Source organism: Epinephelus lanceolatus, chromosome 23 (genome assembly GCF_041903045.1).
Source record: "Epinephelus lanceolatus isolate andai-2023 chromosome 23, ASM4190304v1, whole genome shotgun sequence".
Lineage (NCBI taxonomy): Eukaryota > Metazoa > Chordata > Actinopteri > Perciformes > Serranidae > Epinephelus > Epinephelus lanceolatus.
This window is the reverse complement of record NC_135756.1, coordinates 29,079,623-29,100,780: the sequence shown is the minus strand read 5'-3', so window position 1 is coordinate 29,100,780 and position 21,158 is coordinate 29,079,623. Positions and strand designations below refer to the sequence as shown.

The window sequence follows — 21,158 nt, the reverse complement described above, 5'->3', positions numbered from 1 at the left end:
TGAGCACCTGCAGGTTTGTGACTGTGCATCAGTAGACAGGCAGGCTGAAAAGCACTCATCAAGTGAGTGTGAGTCATTGTTTCTCCACCAGAAGTGTCTGGGAAAGGTACAGACCAAACACAACACTGACAGCTGTCCTGGGGCTAGAAACGTCCAGCATTACCACTATGCTTCTAACTGTCTTAGAGTGGTATCTTAAATCTGGGAAAATACAAACCAGGATCAGGATACATCAGCAAGTGTGTCTGTTAGTGTGTGTCTGGGCCTTTGATACACATTATATTTTCATTTTAAGGATGTAGCTAGTGCTTTTATCTTGAGTCTGGCTTGCAAAGGTTCAGAGAGATTCGTGGCTGCTGCTGCACTGATCCAGTCTGTGACCTTTCTGTTGTGAGACTGGCCGCTCTGACCATTCAGCAACCAATTAATATTCATGTGTTTTATCAGAACAATTGCTGCAGGGGAACTGGAGTTCTGCCTTCAACCTCTTCACAACCAACTAGTTTTACCAGAAATGTGAATGGATTCATAAAAATCATATCATTGGAGATCACCAAGAAATTAAATCCCACGAAAATCATGTAAGGAAGAAATTTACAGATAATGGATAGCTATCTAGTAGGGTTTAAAGCAATGTTATGCAACCTCTGCTAAACAACACCAACTTTGGCAACATGTGGCATTTACGAGGTAATTGTGAATGTTAAAATGTTGCTGTAAATGTAGAAAAGAAGAGTAATAGGAATTGTTCAGAATGCCAGCCCAAATCCCTTTTTTTGGCATACCCAGATTGCATCCAGATTGATTTTAGAAAGTCTGTACAACAAAAAAACACACATGTTGGACCTCCATTTCTCATGCTTCTGTACTGGAAAGTTTTGTCACCGGTGTTTGTAGTTACTGACGGCTACATCACAGCAACACGTGAAGATAGGTTGGTGATTTCTCACTAATTCTCTTTGTTAACTTACAAATGACAGTACAGATAATCTTTCTTAAAGATCTGATTTGAGAAACAAATCCAATTTGCCTGTGGTCAGAACACAGCCATAGAATCAACTCATGGGCTCTGTAATGTCAGTCAAGCGACATTATCTATCCAAAGCCTGCTAACATTAGTCACCATAAGCTACTGGTTATACTGGATTAAGAAAGACTGCAGAAACAAAACTGCTGACTGCACTGCACGGAGGAAGAGTGTTTTATTATTTATGACCTCAACTTTTCATCTGAAAGAGGGCAAATTTCTTATTTTAGCTAAAACATAGTTTCACTTTGATGTGAAATGTTTGCAAGAAGTGTTGAATTTAATTAACTGGAAGAAAGGTGAAGTAGAAACTATTGATATTCTTCTGTGAAATATTTCTGTTGGAAAGCAAAACTAAGAGCCGTATGTATGGTCTCACTAAGTTTCTGTATGGATGTGAAAAAATGCTGTGGAAATGTAAATAATGCTCAATTTATCATGACAACAGGTGACCATGAAGGAAGTACTGAGTTCATATAAACAGTGAACAACAGCTAATTGATGAGGAAATTGGAGCAAATAAGAAAAAAGGGAGACTTCTTCCTGAAATTTGATAAAATGTACTTACAACACAGAGAAACTAGAAATACAGGTCTGTTTCTGATTATCAATAAGGGCTAGTTTTCTTTGTGCTTGGAGTAAATAACGACCATGGCCACTATTTCTGAATTTACAGTAGTTGTTTTGCCCACAATACTTTGCTTCTTCTTTCAAATATGCTATTTTCAACTTCCTGAATAGAACGTGCTGTAAGTGCAAGTCATATAAAGGGAATTTGAGAGGTTGATTTTTTATTTTTTATTTTTTAATATGACATTTTAAAGAAAAGGGTGTAAAACGTGCAAATGATCCATGGAGCTCAATTTAATAGTGTGCCAACCAAAGCTGCTCTATAATACAAGTTTAAAGGGATAGTTCAGAATTTCTCAAGTGGGGTTGTATGGGGTACTTATCCATAGACGATATATGACATAAAGTAGATGGCGGTCAGCATGCCCCCACTTTGGAGAAACAGGCTGGAGTCTGACATCAAAGCTAGGCAGTGTACTGCTGTGGAGGGGCCAGCAACAAAACAAATTTTGGCCACCTATGAAAAGTCCCCCGTAAAAAAAAATCAATATCAATATTAATGTCTGCTATACTTAGAATATTTCACTGCTTCACCTTAAAGCCAGACAGCAACTGTCAAAGGCAAAAGCTGTTTTATCTTACTCTCTTCAAAGCTAGACTCCATTAAGAAAAACAGTAGCTTAACAATGCGGCACACAGGAACTGCTGGTCTACTGCTGCCTCAATCAGTTATTTTGTTTGTGTTAATTTATGATTTTTGCGTTTGAAAGATTTAATTTTGATTCACCAAAGTCACACAATAACACAAACTTATTCACCGACTGAAGCAGTGATAGACTAGCAGCTTCTAGGTTCAGTGAACTAAAATTACTGTTTATGTCAATGGAGTCTGGTGACTTTGACGAGAGCATAGATGGGAACCTGATACACTGTTAATGGCTTCCCCTTTGCAATGGGCTGTCTGACAGAAAGTTAAAGCGGTGAAAATGCTCTCAATAGATCATAAACCTAAACTAATATTGATTTTTTAGGTGGCTATAATATGTTGTTGTTGCTGTTAACCCCCGTCTATAGCAGTAGATTGCTTAGCTTCCATTGGACCCTAGCCTGCGCCTCCAAACTGGGGGCGTGTCAACTAATATTTGCTGCAGGTGATACATTGACTATAGATAAGTACCCCATACAACCCGACTATAAAAAATCCGACTTACCCCTTTAAATTGGAAATTTGACACCTGGTGGTAAACAGTAGGGTGGAAAGGAAGTCTGTATCTTACCATGGCTGTAGCTGACCCCCGGGCTGAGAGTAGAGGGGGTGGCGACGTGCTCCCTGTTGGGCGTTTGGAGGCCTGCCTCTTTCTCCCTCTCCTTGTCCCGCTCCTTCACCTGGCGCTGGCTCATCCTGCCTGGGGTCAGAAGGACGGTGTCATCACCGCTCACTACAGCAGCTGCAGGCAGAGCGAGGGAGCCGGGAGAGTGACAAAGGAGGGAGGTGAGACATGAAAAGGAAGCACATGAGAGGAGAGATCAGACATGTTGCCATCTTACTTCAGATCAGAGAACATCTACAGGCAGCCCTCTTGCAGAGCATCTGCTAGGTACAGCCTCCTGTTTCATAACACATTTTGATAACTTATATAACATTTGTTTTCATCCAGGTCTTAGGATTGGAAAAAGAGGTGTCCCATGAGTGATGATAAGCTCAATATGTGTGCTTGTCCCTTATCACTCCACCTTGTTTACCTGGTGCCAGTGAAGCAAGCAGACATGTTATTCCCCAGCAGTGGGAGCTCAATTTGGTTGGCAGCAGGCCAAAACAAATGTACAAAATTAAAACAGGAGTTTTATCTTTGTTTAAGGAGACACTCCCTGATTTTGTTTTATGGTAGCTTCAAATGGCACTCAACACATATAACACAGCATGAACAGTGAGCTGAGAGGATATCTGAGTATTATTTTTGATGCAGAACTTATTTCTTGGGTTGAGAAAATTCCGTTTAGTAGAGCATAAAAAGTTTTCCACAAGTAGAGCTGAGCAATATATGGATATTATATCGATATAGTGACATTGAACTAGATGTCGCCATAGATTTTGGATCTAGTAATATTTTAAGTGTTGTCTATTCCTGGTTTTAAAGGTTGCATTACAGTAAAGTGATGTAATTTCCTGAACTTACCAGACTGTAGCTGTTTTATTATTTGCCTTTACCTATTTAGTCATTATATCCACATTACTGATAATGATTTATCAAATGAAGTGGAAATATTTTGTGAAAGCACCAAAAGTCAACCCTACAATATTGTTGCAATATCAGTATCAAAGCGTTTGGTAAAAAGTATTGTGGTATTTGATTTTCTCTGTATCACCAAGCCCTACCAGCATGCTCAAGCCAAAATATCACTTTAATCTCTAGCATGATGGTAATGTTGCGTTCACATGGAATCAGGCAGATGGTAGCCAGCAAACCAGATATCACTTAAATAGACGGGCGTAGAGCGGCAAAATAAGGTGAGGCTGGCTCCGGCTATGGAATTTACAACTAGATGTTGCGTAGCTCCCTCAATCCTGCAATCTGGACAATTACTGGAATAATTACATAAAATAATACCCACAAAATAATTTTATTCAATGAAGTTAATTCCATTCTTTGTAATATATTTGACATCACCATGCCAGCCATCATCATGAGTGTTTTGTTTTGATATCCTGCCATTCTGTCGGACTGTTTGTTTGTTTTTCCCTTGTCTTCCAGAGGGTGTTGTCCATCTGCCGTCTGCCTGATTCCATGCGAAGGCAGCATTAGCAACAATAGGGGAAGCTTAGATTTTTCCATGACTATTTATTTAGTTTGATTAGACAGATAAGATTGTCAGTATGAGTCTGGATCTCTCTTAGGGTGAGGAGTTGGCAGATACTTTCCTTCCATATTTAAATAAGACAAGATAGGGTTTTCCCTGGGTTTTTTCGAGACCAAGGTGGCAAAGGCATGTGGCGGGGGGCATCTTGACAGCTGTACTTTTAGATACGCCCCCCCCCTTATTAAATATGAAAGGAGGCCCCCACATGCTTGAGCTTTACACTGCTGACTTGTATAATCAGAAAAGACACGTCCTGTGATTTACAGCCTTCTATGATTATATTTACCCTTTACAGCAGGCACATCCTGACAGCTGAGAATATTACTGTCAGGTATTGTCCCCCCTCTATTAAATATGAAAGGAGGTTGAAAATCACAGGACATGTCTGTTCTGATGATACAAGTCAGCAGTCCTGAAAGGTGGGTTTCTCTTCTATAATAGCCTACACATTCTACATGTCAGAGGCGACAGCTTTCCACATACAGGCTTCCTTCATCTTTCAAACGGGGCAGAGCTCCGTGGGAAACAGTAGGAGAGACACAGCCCGAGGGGGATCCAGGATCTGACACAACACCGGAGGGAGAAGCAGGTCCATGGAGCTGTGCGCCGGACGAAAAAACAAGCGCGTCGCACCGAATGCGCGCCACTACGGCGTCGCTCTGGCTGGTGAGTGCGCATCTACATTGAAAGTAATGGGTCTGTGCGCGCAAAAGATGCTTCATCTGAACACCCCCCATGCACACACACGCTTTAACCGAGGCGCAGGGGTCGCGTTAACCGGATATTCTCGGTCATTGACCGTTTTTTTACAACAATGACTGGAAAATCTGAAGGCCATCGGTCATTTTGACCAGTTGCAATTACCACCCCTGCCCACATGGAGGTGGAGTGCACAGCCAGTGGCTGCCGTTTTCACACTGCAGAGAAAAAGTCATTCATCTGCTTCATGTAGCGTTGTTGAGCCCTGGACACACCGGACACGTAGTGCCGCAGAAGTCCTGCGAGTGTACTCGCAGGCCCTTGACTGTCCACACAGGCAGCGCATTTCTCCTGCGCTCTCCGTGCCGGTTAAACATCGACTCCACTCGTCTGTTCCCGTCAGTACTCGTTTTTTCACTTCAACAGGTCATTTTAAACATGGGTAAGTCCATATTTTAATTGTTTTTTATAATGTAATAAGTTAATGACAATTTGTCATTGCATATCCATGTACTGAGCGTGTTGGATAAACACTGAATGAATAGGGCATATTGTTCTGACCATTTTATTTATGTAGTCTGCAGGCTCAGTGACACAAAAGTAAAATTGTAATGAAGTGATTAGGGTATTGAAAAATGTGTTCGGTTATGCACTGTTGTGTTATTTTAAATTATATACACAGTATTTTACTGCTTGCGTGAAAAATAGACCAGACGCCGAACTGAAACGCTGCCTCCGCGGGCGCTCCGCTCTGCTCAGCGGCCTGTGTGGACAGTCAGATAGGTTAACATGGGCGCCAATTGAAAACTGCCTCCACTGCTGGGCGCTGCTCTTCGGTTCCGCTTCCGGTGTGTCCAGAATGGCACAGGTGTGTGGATGTCTGTTCATCTTTTCGTTCATGTCCTTATTAATGCACACTTTATAACTTGCTTGTTGGATTTATTAAAAATGAATGAATGAAAACTAAATGTCTCAAGGGCCTCTTCCTCGACATAATCTGTTACATTTTTCAACTAAATTTAAATTAAGGTGGATGTTTTTACGCTATTTATTTAATACCTCTAGATACTAGCACAATTAAGTTTTTAAATTAAAACACATTTTTTGCAAACAAGCTGAACTACTCCACAATCTTATCACAAAAAAAAACAAAAAATGATTGCTATGGTACATAAAGTCCTCATCAAAGTTTCTCATAAACACATTGGCACTGATGCATTTAACTAACTGAAGAGTACATTTAATTTTGAGTTCAATTTAAAACTCTGTAGGGGGTGTGCCTGTCTTTCCAACTGAGCAAATTAGTAAGCTTCTGAAACCTGGTGTGCTCATACACAAACACATATGGTAACAAAGATACAGTATAATCCAGATCATAATCCAGTGACGTCAGTGGCTGTGTGTTTTATCACACCGCAGTGTGTGTTCAGCAGCTGAGTTGTTGTGGATGTGCTCTGTAAATGCAGCTGTGTACATGTATGTGTGCTCTTGTGGGTTTTGTTAACCCTATATACATGCTGACAGGCTCGACAGACACTATGCAGGAAACAGTAATAAAGAGGACAGTGGCTGAGAAAGAACCACAGAGACAGAAACACAGATGTAGCCACACAGACTGTACACTTTTTCTAAATACACTGCTAACTTATCATGTCCCTGCAGAGTTTAAAGATTTAAATCTCTACAACAGCAATGAAAAACCAAGAGGTAAAAATACTCAACAGGAAGTACAAGGGGTTTTTCACAGACAGCTTATACAACTTGAAAAATCTGGACGTACAAAGAAAGCCCTGAGTTAAATTAATGTCAAAGAGCAAATGCTGCTCCATTACAAGCTGCAGTTAATGGTTTATTAATGAAGGTGGGTCTTTGCTGAATAAACTGAGGTGCTGGCTGAGCAACTAAAAGGACTATTAGGAGTCTAAGAACAGTTTGAAGTCCCACTCCACTCAAAAGTGGGTATTTTTATGTTTATGTACCCTTTAATGTCTTACACTATACTATACTGACTTGTATCTGTGCAAAGTTTATCACTAGAGAGGTGTTGTCACATTCCTGAATTCTGCAATGTCTGTACAAGTCCCTAAAATACAACATTCAAACATACCCTAAGCAAACTAGATTAGGTACTTCACTAATTTGAATGCTGATCACTGTCTAATATGGGAAACACTTATCAACGGGGGAACAGACATCAACACAACACCGGCAAAGAAATCTAAAACCTCCAGCGCAAAGCGAACTTGTCGGAACAGAGAGCAGAGTCTGTATTGGCATAATGAAAGTTTTGATGGCAAAAATGACAGAGTGGGATGATTTTGGACATAAACTTCATCATTTTATTCTATTAGACATTTGTGTCAAATGTTCTTATAATTAAAGTATGAATTCTTGAGTTATGGCCAAACACATTTGTGAGGTCACAGTGACCTTAACCTTTAACCACCAAAATGAAATCAGTTCATCCTTGACTCCAAGTGGATGTTTGTGCCAAATTTGAAGTAATTCCCTTAAGGCATCCTTGAGATATTGCGTTCTTGAGAATGAGACGAAAATACAGACAACCTGAAAACACAATGCCTCGGGCCACGGCTGTCCCCGGCACAGAGGCCTAAAAACCCATCATTGCATTATTGTATATATCACAACCACTAAGACTGTCAGGCACTGCCAGATAGCCTACAAGCTAACAAATAACATAAACACTTAAACAATGCTTATTACATTTACCATTCGAAAGTGTCCACTAGTCACCAATTCTGGTGCTCAACTCGTCATCTGTCTGGGTCTCACTGAGGCTCAAACATGTAAGGCTGAATCTCTCTGATGTTTCCTCTCCTGCTAACACTAGCCATCTTGATGTGCATTGCCCTTTCCCTGGTCGACCAGTATAGCCCTGTTAGGTCTGTGCCTGTGCTGTAAAAAGCGGAACCTATCACAAGCAGCGGTGGTAGGTGGGGCAGAGGCCAGATCCAAAATTTCTCAACAAGAGAGAACAAGTAGATCTGCCATTTATCCCTTTACAGAGTTTTTAAATCTTTTATGTTGTAAACCATGTAAAACAAGACATTAGTCGTGGCAGAGTATTTTACAAACTTTTAAACGTGTCTGTAGGGCTTTAAGTTCACAATACCATTCATTAATTCATCTTCTAACCGCTTAATCCTCTTGAGGGTCGCTGGGGGGGCTGGAGCCTATCCCAGCTGACATCGGGCGAGAGGCAGGGTACACCCTGGACAGGTCGCCAGACTATGGCAGGGCTGACACTTAGAGACAAACAACCATTCATGCTCACATTCACACCTACAGACAATTTAAAGTTATCAATTAACCTAGTCCCCAATCTGCATGTCTTGGACTGTGGGAGGAAGCCGGAGTGCCCGGAGAGAACCCACACGGGGAGAGCATGCAAACTCCGCACAGAAGGGCTCCCACACCCGGGATCGAACCGGCAACCCTCTTGCTGTGAGGCGACAGTGCTAACCACCAAACCACCGTGCAGCCCACAATACCATGGAAAAATAAAAACATTTAAACAGAGAAAATAATGGGAAATGGGTGCATTAATATTAGCTTTTTGCCCTACTTGAAACACACACATCCACACCCACACCCACACACACACACACACACACATATGTTCTATGTACCCCTAAATACCAACTCTGGCCACTGTAGCACTGCCCTTAGCCCTTCCTCTAAAAGGTCAGCAGCTTACCGGAGGTGGCATGGTGCTCTCTCAACTCTGCATGGTGCTAGCAGGGGGAAAGGGTGGAGACAGAAAAAGAAAAGCACAAGAGGGAGGAATAAAAGTGACAGAATGGGAACACAGAGAGAACAAGAGAGTGAGAGGGATTGGAAAAGTGCGTCAAGGATTTTGGATAAAGATTAAAGGAGGGAAAAGGAAGAGGGGCGTCCACCATGTGTTGTTGACCAGATGTTGGCAGTGGTAGGTTTGCGTGCAGCGGGATGGACGACAGTGGGCAGCATCAGCAGCAGCAACAGCAGCAGCAGCAGCAGCAGCAGCAGGAGAAGCCGCAGCCACACAGGACGACAAAGAATAACAAAAAAAAAGAGGAGACAAGAGACAGAAAACAAAAGAAAAAACAGACATTAGTTTAACCAAAATGTTAACAGAGGACACAACTTGACACAAAGCTTGCAACACATCAGGACGATGACAGAGATAATGATGAGGGATTGGGTATTACAAGAGGACTGAATGAACTGAAATTACCACACTATACACACACATTTGTACCTTACATTCCACTGACCTGACAAGTACTGCTGCATTCATCCATAAAAAAATATAAATATAAAACTCTGACATATCCCTGCTTTAACCATTAGCACTGTCTCTCTTTATCAGATGGAAGCTGACTGTATTACTGAAATTTAGACATTTTTGTTGAATTTATTTCTTTTCACTATTATTAGCACCACTATTTTTAAATTGAATATAATTGAATAATCTGCTGAATATTATTAAACAAGACTAGGAATCTCTGTGAGGCTGTATTTAGGCTTAAATGCTGACTGGCATGGAACACTGTCACAATGATAACGCTAAAATGCTGATGGGCGCAAACCATTCAAGTGGCAGTTCTCAGACAGACTCATATGTAGCCGTAACAGCTGACAATGCTTCAAATATGGATGTTGCTGCAAAGAGGCTACATATTCTAAAACATGGATGCATCACACACACACACACCCCCGGCAGCACAGAAGATCGATACAATCAGCACAGTTTCAAGGTGGACACCCAAGATTAGTGTCACCAATTCAGTATCTGACCAAATGTCTCCCGTTCTGTTGAGAAATGGCCAGAAAATTGCTAGTGCAGAACCTTATGATGTCAGAGTGAAGTTGAGCTTTAACTTTTTGGAAATAAAATGTCATCACTTCATCATTATATCCTATTAGACATATGTGGGAAATGTTGTCATAATTAGTGTATGAATTTTGAATTTTGAGTTATTGCCAAAAACATGTTTTATGAAGTCACAGTGACCTTTATCTTTGACCAGCAAATTCTAATCAATTCATCCTTGAGTCCAAGTGCACGTTGTGCCAAATTTGCTTTCAGCAATGGCTTCCACCTGCAGGAACCAAAAATGTCAATGTCATAGTGGCACTAAATGAAAAGTTTGGGCCTGCTGAGATATCTCTGGACCAAGGTGATGTACAGCCAACCAACTGTTCATCGCTCCATCCATAGATCCAGGCAGTTTGCGTGGCTAAAAACGACTCAAATGATTAATCAATCGCCAAAATAGTTGCAGATTAATCTTCCGTCAACTGAAAAATCAGTGAATCTACAAATTGTTTTATCTCTAGTATGACTATAATCAATGAATAAATAATTGAATTCTAAAATGCAACAGTAAATTATTCAAAGTGAAAATAGACAAGGTTTTGGCTTTTACTTCTCATTATGATGTAAATGTTGATTACACAATGTAATAGTTATAGAAAAGTGACACTGTCAGCATTTCCCTATGAGCTGTGCTTTCACTATGCAATTCCGTCTACCACCTACCTCACAAAGGGAGTTCGTCAACCATTGTGCAACCAAAACATGAAGAGGATAGTGCTTTTGTCTTTCCCCGCAGCTAGTGGTGGCTATCCCCAGTTATCAGAGAGTACCATAAATTTATTGCATTCAGTATCTAGACTAATACTACTATTAGAAGCTATTGAAAATATATATACCCAATTACAGCTCTTACATCTTTCATCTAAAGAGCTGTAAGCACAATGCCACCTAAAAATGTATTAAGTTCAACCCACAGAGCAGCAATAGGAGCTCTCATTGGCCAGATGTTGAGCTCTGGCTCCACACAACTCCACCGCTTGCTGTACAGCAGAGGGTGTAAATACTAAACAGCTGGCCAAAAGAGGGGCTATAATCAGGGTTGCTTACCATGGCCATCCTCTGTCCTGAAAGCAACACATCAGCAGCAGTTAAGCAGTAACCACACTGGTTTAATTTAGCTACATTTGCAATCATCTCTTATACTCACAAAAACAAACTGTAGATTGTTCCTAATCTGTCTATCCTCAAGAGGACATTTTGCTTTGTGGAACTGCTCATTTAACAAGATCCTAATGAGCACATGACAATCCGCACGGCAACAGTGAAAAGAGTGGAAACTTACATCACAGTCATACCTGGAACGATGCCGGATTGCCCTAATCCACAGTCGGACCAAACACAACCACAGGAGGCTCAGTAAGGAGAAAGACAAAGAACACAATGCCACTGATTGGATATTGCTCAGTTAATCAGGAAGGGGAAAGCCAAACTGTAAATTCTGATTGGCTAGAAACCTCAGAGCCACTGTCTGAGAGGATAGACAATACTAAGAGCTGCTTACAACAATAAGGCGAACAGATTAGGAAACTGTCACTGAACGTCAGAGGTCGATTAACAAGGCTTTGTGGAGAGGCATCAACAGAGTGGTTTTCTAATTTAATCTTACGGCTCATTTTTATGCAGCGACAAAGCACACTAACACTTTGGCCACTCCCACAAGGTTGCAAAACACTGACCTACAGTTACGGGGGCATGGAGTATGTGACTGGAAGGCTGGATAAATTCCTAGATAGTTCTTCCAAAATAGTCCAGGGATTCAAATGTGCTGTACCATGCAGTGGAAATGCGACAACAGTCTATGTTTGGTTCAGCAAGGGACAAACTCCTGGCAACTGCTGTCAGTTTCATTGACTGACAGATTGACATGTGAGCCCAGCAGGGATGCTCAAAAAATGATAATAAAAGCCTCACCTGATGATTAGTGCTGATTAATAATGCAGATGAATGTGTGGGGGTGGGGAGGAGACTGACAGAGAGACAAAGTGAAGAGCTATGAATAATCTCAAAGTGTCACCGATAAAAAATATGAATTGTGACAAGAAGCCCGAGAGGAGTTTTACTGGTACAATGTGATATGAGACACAGTTGGATCACTACATGTGGTAGGTCTAAATTAGCATTTGAAAAGCTTTCTTGACTATACGTTGACAATCAAGCTGTGGAGGCTGGTGGGTGACTCGACTGTGCGCTTGACGGGCCGATCAAAGGAGTCCTTTCAGGCTGAAGTTTGACTCATTCACCACTTGCAGACATGGTTGGGAAAACTAGTTTATTTAATGTTTTATGAAACCTACAAGTATTTTAAGTACAGTTTCTCTTGTATCTTTCTTTTCAAAAAACGTTTTTGTTTTTACTGATTTACAACCCAAAGGCACTGTACAATGTACATGTGGTCACAATGGCAGTCCTTGTTCTTTGACAGGAACAATCAAGATCTTTAACTCTCTTAACGAATGTATAAAATGTTTTGGAGTCTTGCAAAGGAGTCAAGTGTTGAGCTCTGACACACCAAGGTGTCTGTTGGCCAATGAGTGGGCCTTCGATGAGCATCTGTCCACCTAATTTTGTGGGGTGTCCTGCCCTGTCGGCTGTTGTTGACTGTTTTCAGCAAACTACGCATGTTAATACCGTCAGACCCAACAGTGAAATGAAATCACTCTGATTGTCTGTTCAGCTCAGCGCTGAACGAGAAGAGACACACAAGTGAGGAAAGTAAACAAGCAGCAAAAGAGGATCAGATCGATCCTCTGATCAACTTTTTTAGCCATTTGGCAGAAACAGATCATAATTGTTTGTGTTATTGTTTACTAGTGCACAGTAAATATCTTTTGTTCTTTTAACATCAGGTTGTGTTGTTAGTGTGCTAACTAGTGTCTTAAATCTGTCCTGTCAGTCTTTGGTTTCCCTTTTTGATTGAGGAATACAGACTACCACCGCCTGCTGCTATGGAGAGTCATTTCCTCGAATGAAGGTGCAGAATGTATGTGCTAGCTGGCTGTTGGTTGCAGTCTTTGCAAGGTGTTCAAGTGCAGATTTTTGGCCAAGACACGGGCAATGTGAGGCGATGCAACAGTTGCCCTTTGTTGCCACTTGATCTTTTGTTGGTTTGGTATGTACGGGCCTTAAGAGGTCAGTGACAACACCAAACAAACTTTTACCTAATGGGAGCTTTGAAATTGTCAGAAAGAACCCACAAACCTTGTAATCGTATGACATCTGTAACACCATAGTGGAGGTCATATGATTAATCAGTATGGCTGATAAATTAGAAAACTTAGAAATGAAGAAATGTAATTACATTCATTTTTTGGCTGGACCACAACAGCGGGGCCAACCTGAAGTCTGTTAGTCCGTGACTGAGTGAATGCTGCCACTTCCTGTATCAAATTAAAAGCCCTTGTTTTAAATTCATGGTGACCATACTGGCCAATTAATCTGCTATCGCCTTTTTCCTGCTCCAAACTATTTTTATTTCTTTGATCAACCTCTACAGTGTATTTAAGTGTAAATTTTCTCAAGTTTTAGGCAAGCTAAAAGTCTGGGTGGGGCAGCCTCCCTCCATCTAAGTGATACTGCGCGTCTAGCTAGAACAAGCCAGAGCATTATGTGTAGGTGTTCAAATGTGCAACCTCATCAGCAACTCTACGTAGGGCTGATAGGGGGCCAGGTTCAATTATACAGTTTAGAGTCTGAGAAAGTGTTGAAATACAAGTGAATCCAAGCTGGGACACAGCCAGTAAATATCAATCAATGAAGCATTAATATCCATTTATTGTAGCTGAGGCTGACATTGGGATACTTTTTAGACCATTCCTCTTTAGAAATGTGGGTACTGTAGGCTTTTTTAAAATGAATGAATAAGGGACTAGCACATGTAGAAGATGAGAGGGAGTTGCCTTTGATTTCTCCCAAGCTGCTTTTACTTTGGTTAAAGGGCACATTATAGAGAGAACCAATACGGGATCCTTGGTTAATGGATTGAAGGCAAACACCAGATCAATAAAACCAGAGTCAGGGGCCTTGGGAAAGCATGATACTTGAAACTGCAGTGTCTGATCTGTAAATATCGAAAGAAGTGGGCCTTTGGTGGGTTAACCCGGCCACACAAGTGATCAAATGAAGCAAAGTGTTTTTTTTGAGCTCCTGCCATTTTTTAATACAATTCAAGGGTGGGCATGTTGCCTAACAATTTCATTAGTGTTATGTTATGACAACATCTTTTATTATTTGCAACAAAGGATATAAGCCAGCCTGTTAAATAGGCTTTTAAGGTGTCCAAAACTGTTAGGCATGACATCGCTGAGAGAAAGTTTGAGTTGAAGAAATAAAGCTTCTCCATTAATGTTACATCAGAGAGTAGAGTTGCACTGAAACGCCAATGTCCCTTTAAAAAAGAGACACCAGGAGGACACAGAATCAGAGTCAGAAGGGTGTGATCAGATGTAAAAATACTGAATAACAGGAACAGAAGCAGACCTGGGAGATTAATTTATCAATTAATAAATGTACTATTATAATCTATTCTGTAATGTGTATGGTAAATATACAAGAAAAAAATATATAATAAATGTTAAAATAACACCACAAGTAACCTCAATATTCACAGTCATTTTAAAAGGCTTTTCGAAAGCTGTGTGTGACTGGTAAAGTAGAGCACTCACACAGCAGGTGTGATTGCAGACGCTGGGAAAGATGACAGCTGACAATTGTGTTGTTTGTTTTAACAAAATCTAGATGGATTTCCAGCCCCAGTCACATACATCCCAATGCAATCACGTTTTTCTGTAAGACAGCAGTTGGATTTTTAGTCCCTGCAGGTAGTGTGAGCCAGCTTTCATGTAAGTGTAAACCAAATAGCAGGTCTTTGACAAACCGGAGGAGGTGAGCAGTCAGTGGCACCAGGATGTTAGTGAACGTGGCCACAGATGTGCATGTATGATTCAGACTCAGAAGTGATGTCAACAACTGAAAATAGAGAAGACAAGAACGGACTAGATGCGGCAGGTATTGCTGCAATGTAGGACAGAGAGCAGTGTGCCGTGTTTGATTAAGGCAAAGTCAGATGGTGTGACTCAAAGCAAATAGACTCACAATGACAGCTCACACATTCAGATCCTAAAGTAGTCTGCCCTCCCATGAAGGACAAAACATAACAAATATGTCCTTTAAGGCTCATAGTTTAACCTTGACTGCAGGTGTTCATGGAAGTTTGCAATTATTGCATCACCACTCTTCCTCAGAACAAGTCATTGTAATAGCATATATATAACATATTCTATTACATTGGATGCACAAATGTAAAATAAAAAACAGAGCAATGTGACCACCATCTCAAGGTGTGGTGTGGCTGTCCACTTCTCCTTCAGAGGATAAACAGAAAAGGCTGTACTTCAAAACAAGGTGACATTTTGCTGTCTGAGCAAAGAGGGATTTTTTTGTCTGCCTTTTATCTGGCTTTCAGACCACAGCCACCAGCCTGCTGTGTCGATGGCGTGGCATACAAGGACAGTGGAGTAGACGCTCTGAACTAAAACTGAAATATCACAAGTTCTGTGTGTGAAGCAGGGACATAAATCAAATGCAGAGAGGGGGGTAATGGTGTAAAACCAGGTGTTATTTCTTTCATTTTCAGAGAAGCTGATATTGTGAGCCACTTGGGAGGTTTAAGATTTTTTTTTTACCCGTACAAATAGCAATTTTGCCTCCAATATCCATCCTTTATCATCATACTTTATAGCCATATTGTTCCTGCTTTTGTCCTGTTTGGAACATTGCAAAGCACTGTTTGCAAAGGCACTGCTCACAAGGCTAGTTAGTGAACAGCTGTAGCTAACAAGTGTATACATCAATAGGTCAATTATCATCTGTTTGTCACATGGAATTTTACAAGGTGCAACTCCAGTGAAATGGGACCCCATCAGCTCCTTTAACTTGTGCACTGTAATTTGGTTATTTCATGTGTTTTCTTACATCAGTGGCTGCTGCTTTATAACTGTCCATATTTCTGGATGGTTCTGGTAATCCATGGTTTGGGGTTATGGAATGATTTAACTGTCCACACATCTTGACCTCAACAAGATGGCCGGGTGGTCGTGCCTCCTGGACATGGGCGGCGCCATGTTTGGAAGAAATGGCCGGTAACATGCTAGTTTTGTTTAGTCAAAATAGCCCCTGAGGCTTTGTTCTGTTTTCTTTGTACTATGCTGTGTACTCTGGTATTGTAAGTTACTTAACAATATTACTCTCTGTGTAGAGTAATAAGTTAACAAATAGTCTTGGACACAGGGACGGATGGGCAGGCAGAGGATCAAAGTCTGATAATTATAGGATATGGATATATATTTGTGGGCCTATGATATGAAACACAATCAACATAAACAACATAATCAAACATTGAGGTTAGCACAAACAGAATGGCGTGCGATTAAGTCACTGCGACGAGTGCAAATAAATACACTTTCTCGTGGCACTTGAGCAACGCCTATCAGTGTGGATGAATGAAAAATAAAAACAATAAACAGTTTATTTTGGGTGGTAACGCATTAAATTGTAAATGTAATCATATTACCCGAAATCCTGTTAGTAAGACATATAAATACACATACACATATATATGTACACATGATATACAGTACAGGCCAAAAGTTTGGACACACCTTCTCATTCAATGCGTTTTCTTTATTTTCATGACTATTTACATTGTAGATTCTCACTGAAGGCATCAAAACTATGAATGAACACATGTGGAGTTATGTACTTAACAAAAAAAGGTGAAATAACTGAAAACATGTTTTATATTCTAGTTTCTTCAAAATAGCCACCCTTTGCTCTGATTACTGCTTTGCACACTCTTGGCATTCTCTCGATGAACTTCAAGAGGTAGTCACCTGAAATGGTTTTCCAACAGTCTTGAAGGAGTTCCCAGAGGTGTTTAGCACTTGTTGGCCCCTTTGCCTTCACTCTGCGGTCCAGCTCACCCCAAACCATCTCGATTGGGTTCAGGTCCGGTGACTGTGGAGGCCAGGTCATCTGCCGCAGCACTCCATCACTCTCCTTCTTGGTCAAATAGCCCTTACACAGCCTGGAGGTGTGTTTGGGGTCATTGTCCTGTTGAAAAATAAATGATCGTCCAACTAAACGCAAACCGGATGGGATGGCATGTCGCCGCAGGATGCTGTGGTAGCCATGCTGGTTCAGTGTGCCTTCAATTTTGAATAAATCCCCAACAGTGTCACCAGCAAAACACCCCCACACCATCACACCTCCTCCTCCATGCTTCACAGTGGGAACCAGGCATGTGGAATCCATCCATTCACCTTTTCTGCGTCTCACAAAGACACGGCGGTTGGAACCAAAGATCTCAAATTTGGACTCATCAGACCAAAGCACAGATTTCCACTGGTCTAATGTCCATTCCTTGTGTTTCTTGGCCCAAACAAATCTCTTCTGCTTGTTGCCTCTCCTTAGCAGTGGTTTCCTAGCAGCTATTTGACCATGAAGGCCTGATTGGCGCAGTCTCCTCTTAACAGTTGTTCTAGAGATGGGTCTGCTGCTAGAACTCTGTGTGGCATTCATCTGGTCTCTGATCTGAGCTGCTGTTAACTTGCGATTTCTGAGGCTGGTGACTCGGATGAACTTATCCTCAGAAGCAGAGGTGACTCTTGGTCTTCCTTTCCTGGGTCGGTCCTCATGTGTGCCAGTTTCCTTGTAGCGCTTGATGGTTTTTGCGACTCCACTTGGGGACACATTTAAAGTTTTTGCCATTTTCCGGACTGACTGACCTTCATTTCTTAAAGTAATGATGGCCACTCGTTTTTCTTTAGTTAGCTGATTGGTTCTTGCCATAATATGAAATTTAACAGCTGTCCAATAGGGCTGTCGGCTGTGTATTAACCTGACTTCTGCACAACACAACTGATGGTCCCAACCCCATTGATAAAGCAAGAAATTCCACTAATTAACCCTGATAAGGCACACCTGTGAAGTGGAAACCATTTCAGGTGACTACCTCTTGAAGCTCATGGAGAGAATGCCAAGAGTGTGCAAAGCAGTAATCAGAGCAAAGAGTGGCTATTTTGAAGAAACTAGAATATAAAACATGTTTTCAGTTATTTCACCTTTTTTTGTTAAGTACATAACTCCACATGTGTTCATTCATAGTTTTGATGCCTTCAGTATGAATCTACAATGTAAATAGTCATGAAAATAAAGAAAACGCATTGAATGAGAAAGTGTGTCCAAACTTTTGGCCTGTACTGTATATATAGTATTTTATTCCCATACTGAAACATATGCTGTAACAGAAATGACCCCCATCTCCTCCAAAGCTTCCCAACCTCTACAGGAAACGCTGCCTCAAACACAGCACACTCTCTCTGCCCCTGAAAAGATGAAGAGTGCTTACACTATATAAAATGCCATGACATATTACATAATGTTTAAACATCACTTGCAGCAGATTTCTGACCCAGTTTCTTTTTAGTAGCAGGGTAAGAAGAGATAACAACAACAGTTTCCCCCCCATTTTCTATATCTGAAGGGCACCTTTTGCCATCTATTCAGCTTGGAATCAGAACATGTTGATATGAAGGCAAAACCTAAAAAATGGTCTAATACTCAGTGGACTTTCCTTTGTATTCAAGCAACAAATATCTGAAAAATGTAGCTGACAAATCCTCCACCCCAGCCTGTGAACAATTTGTAAAGGGGTCATAAAAGCATCTTTCAAGGAAAAAGATCAAATACTGAAGAAAGTTATAAAAGATGAAGGAAATAATATAGAAAGAGGAACATAAAGAAGGAGAGCAACATCTTTCTACTGTAGGTGTTAGACTGCTGAGTCATTACTAGCAGCTATTTGTTAAGCTAACACTATGACAGTACATTCTTGGAAATCCAGTGATGGTTACAAACACTATCAATTATTAGTTTGTTTATTCTGTTGTACACTCATCATACTGTATGTCTGCTGCAAATACAGATGGGAAACAACTGAAAAGAAAACCAACATAAAGCGCCTTGGTAAACTGTTGATCCACGATCCTCCAGAATAGCCTCAGTGCCCCTTGTCATAAGTCCTTTTCACACAGAGAACGCGCCACAGGGCCGCTACCAAGTCCCTTCTTCATGCAGCCTTTGCATTTTTACACACAACAAAATGAAAGCAGCATCGTACCTTTTATACAGAACTGCACAGTGGAATAAAGGCACGATATTCTGGCCTTGAACAGGCAGTGTAAAAGGGGGTGCTGACTGTCTAAATCTCTGAACCTTGCCGGAGGAATGGACAAAACATAATCCCTTATTTGGTGTTTTGACGATAGTGGTAGAGAGAGCCCTCTAGCAAGATCTCCCATGGTTCTGGTGACTGTAAAGGCCGTACATTACATAGACACAACATTCAGTTAAACTCCAAGTTAAACTGTCACATAACTACATTGTTTAACTCCTTCAACATGTTAATGTAAAATGGTGACTTGACACTGTGTTGTTATTGAGGTTGTGCCCTGAGAGTGAATAAACGGCCATTTAGGTTAATTGGAAAATCTCCCGCCTACCACACACTGTAATGAAGTTCATCACAACAGCTGTTGTGACACTGGATTAATCAGCGGTATTTACAAAGCCAAGCTAAGAGCTTTGTTATTTCTGAAGCTAATTACTGGGATTTATGTTTATATGCATAGCATATATTAGCCACAGTAAACATAGACGATCAATCAACAGTGTTTGGACTGTTTCCCAGAGCTTGAAAGTATATTCTGAACAATGCACAATTCCTGGAAACTTTAATCAGTCTAATAAAAATACCTGGAACGTGTATTCTCTACCAAACCCCACTGCAAATAAACTGAAAACAACTCATCTTTAGTTTCCAGAAAAAACCTTAGCACATGATGGCATCTGTTTCATTCTAGGGTCTCCTTAATTAAGCAACCTGATACAAACTGTCCTCTAGCGATGTCCTCATCAGGAGTTTTTGCCCCAGATGCTGATCTTTTAAGTGGTGATTAACACTGTCTCTAAGAGAAACAATCATTATCAGAATCATGAGAGACTGTCCACCTTATTTCCTGCATGAAGGTAAGCATTAGCTGTCAACTCCTGACATCAAAATAAGTCACACAGGAGCTTCAGCTGGTTACAGGGAGGCATTCATACTCTTCTTTATTGTTCTGGGAAAGCATGAGAGTAACTTACAGCACACATGTTAGAATTAAACTGACCAGAGTTCAAGTAACAACAACATAACTGATAGCTATCACATTTCTGTGGCAAGAGCAAAATCTGACATCAAATCATCACATGACTTCTGCACAAACGTACACTGTATTTTACACAGCTGCTTTACAATCTTGCACCGGAGTTTCTGGATTGCCCAATGTCATTGAACACAAAAAACAAATTCTAATCATAAGGGAAGAAGGAGCAACAAAACAAAATGTCATGGTAAAAACTGAGGCTACTGCACATCTCTTCTATGCAATGCAAACATTTTGCAGCCATTTCTACAGTGTCATTTGTGCCATACCAACCTGCCATAATAGTGCATTCCACCAACTCCCAAACCATCCTCCTCTGCAGCACTTGCTAAGTGTGAAAACACTGAGTCTGGGCCAGCATGCGGTGGTGTCAGATAGCCTTTATCCATCAAAGCACTGACACATCTGTCAGCACCAGTTGGGTCCATGGCCAAAGCCTGAGTTCAGGCAGGCAGGGGGCAACTGTATGAGGTACAGATCTTGGAGCAGCCCATATGGTGGCTGATTTACAGCTGGAATGGAACTACAACACACACCATAAATAAAATGTCTAATCATTTGGGCCCAGAGCCGACTTTGTTGGCCAAGATACTCTCCAAAGTAAGACCCGAGCCAAGGCAGTAAACACTGCTCATTCATTTGGAAAGGAGGCAGAAAGGTAGGAGTTACAATCGCGCAATCTATCAGAATGAGCAGCCAATAAGTCTGTAAGTGTTTTATGTATCCAAGTCTGTGTAGAATGCATAGACAGACAATACGCAAAAAGGCAGATGCATAGCAGATGAAGAATTGTTGAGTTCACATTCCCCCCCAGCTGTGTAAAAAAGACAATTATATAAACTGTCTAGATCAGAGGTTT

The 21,158-nt window shown here is 41.0% G+C and overlaps 1 protein-coding gene across 11 annotated transcripts in view; it reads right to left on the bottom strand.

Annotated features, from left to right (window-relative positions):
* osbpl8 (oxysterol binding protein-like 8) overlaps positions 1-21,158 on the bottom strand; it is a 123,764-nt gene that overhangs the window by 52,020 nt on the left and 50,586 nt on the right. For 6 of the 11 annotated variants that reach the window (XM_033614276.2, XM_033614279.2, XM_078165450.1 and 3 more), the window contains 2 exons: positions 8,874-8,910; positions 2,875-3,045 (listed from right to left, as the gene is read on the bottom strand). In XM_033614276.2, the coding sequence (XP_033470167.1) occupies positions 2,875-3,045; positions 8,874-8,910 (208 nt within the window). The remainder of the gene's footprint in view (positions 1-2,874; positions 3,046-8,873; positions 8,911-21,158) is intronic. The other 5 variants (XM_078165452.1, XM_078165459.1, XM_078165456.1 and 2 more) reach the window with 1 other exon arrangement.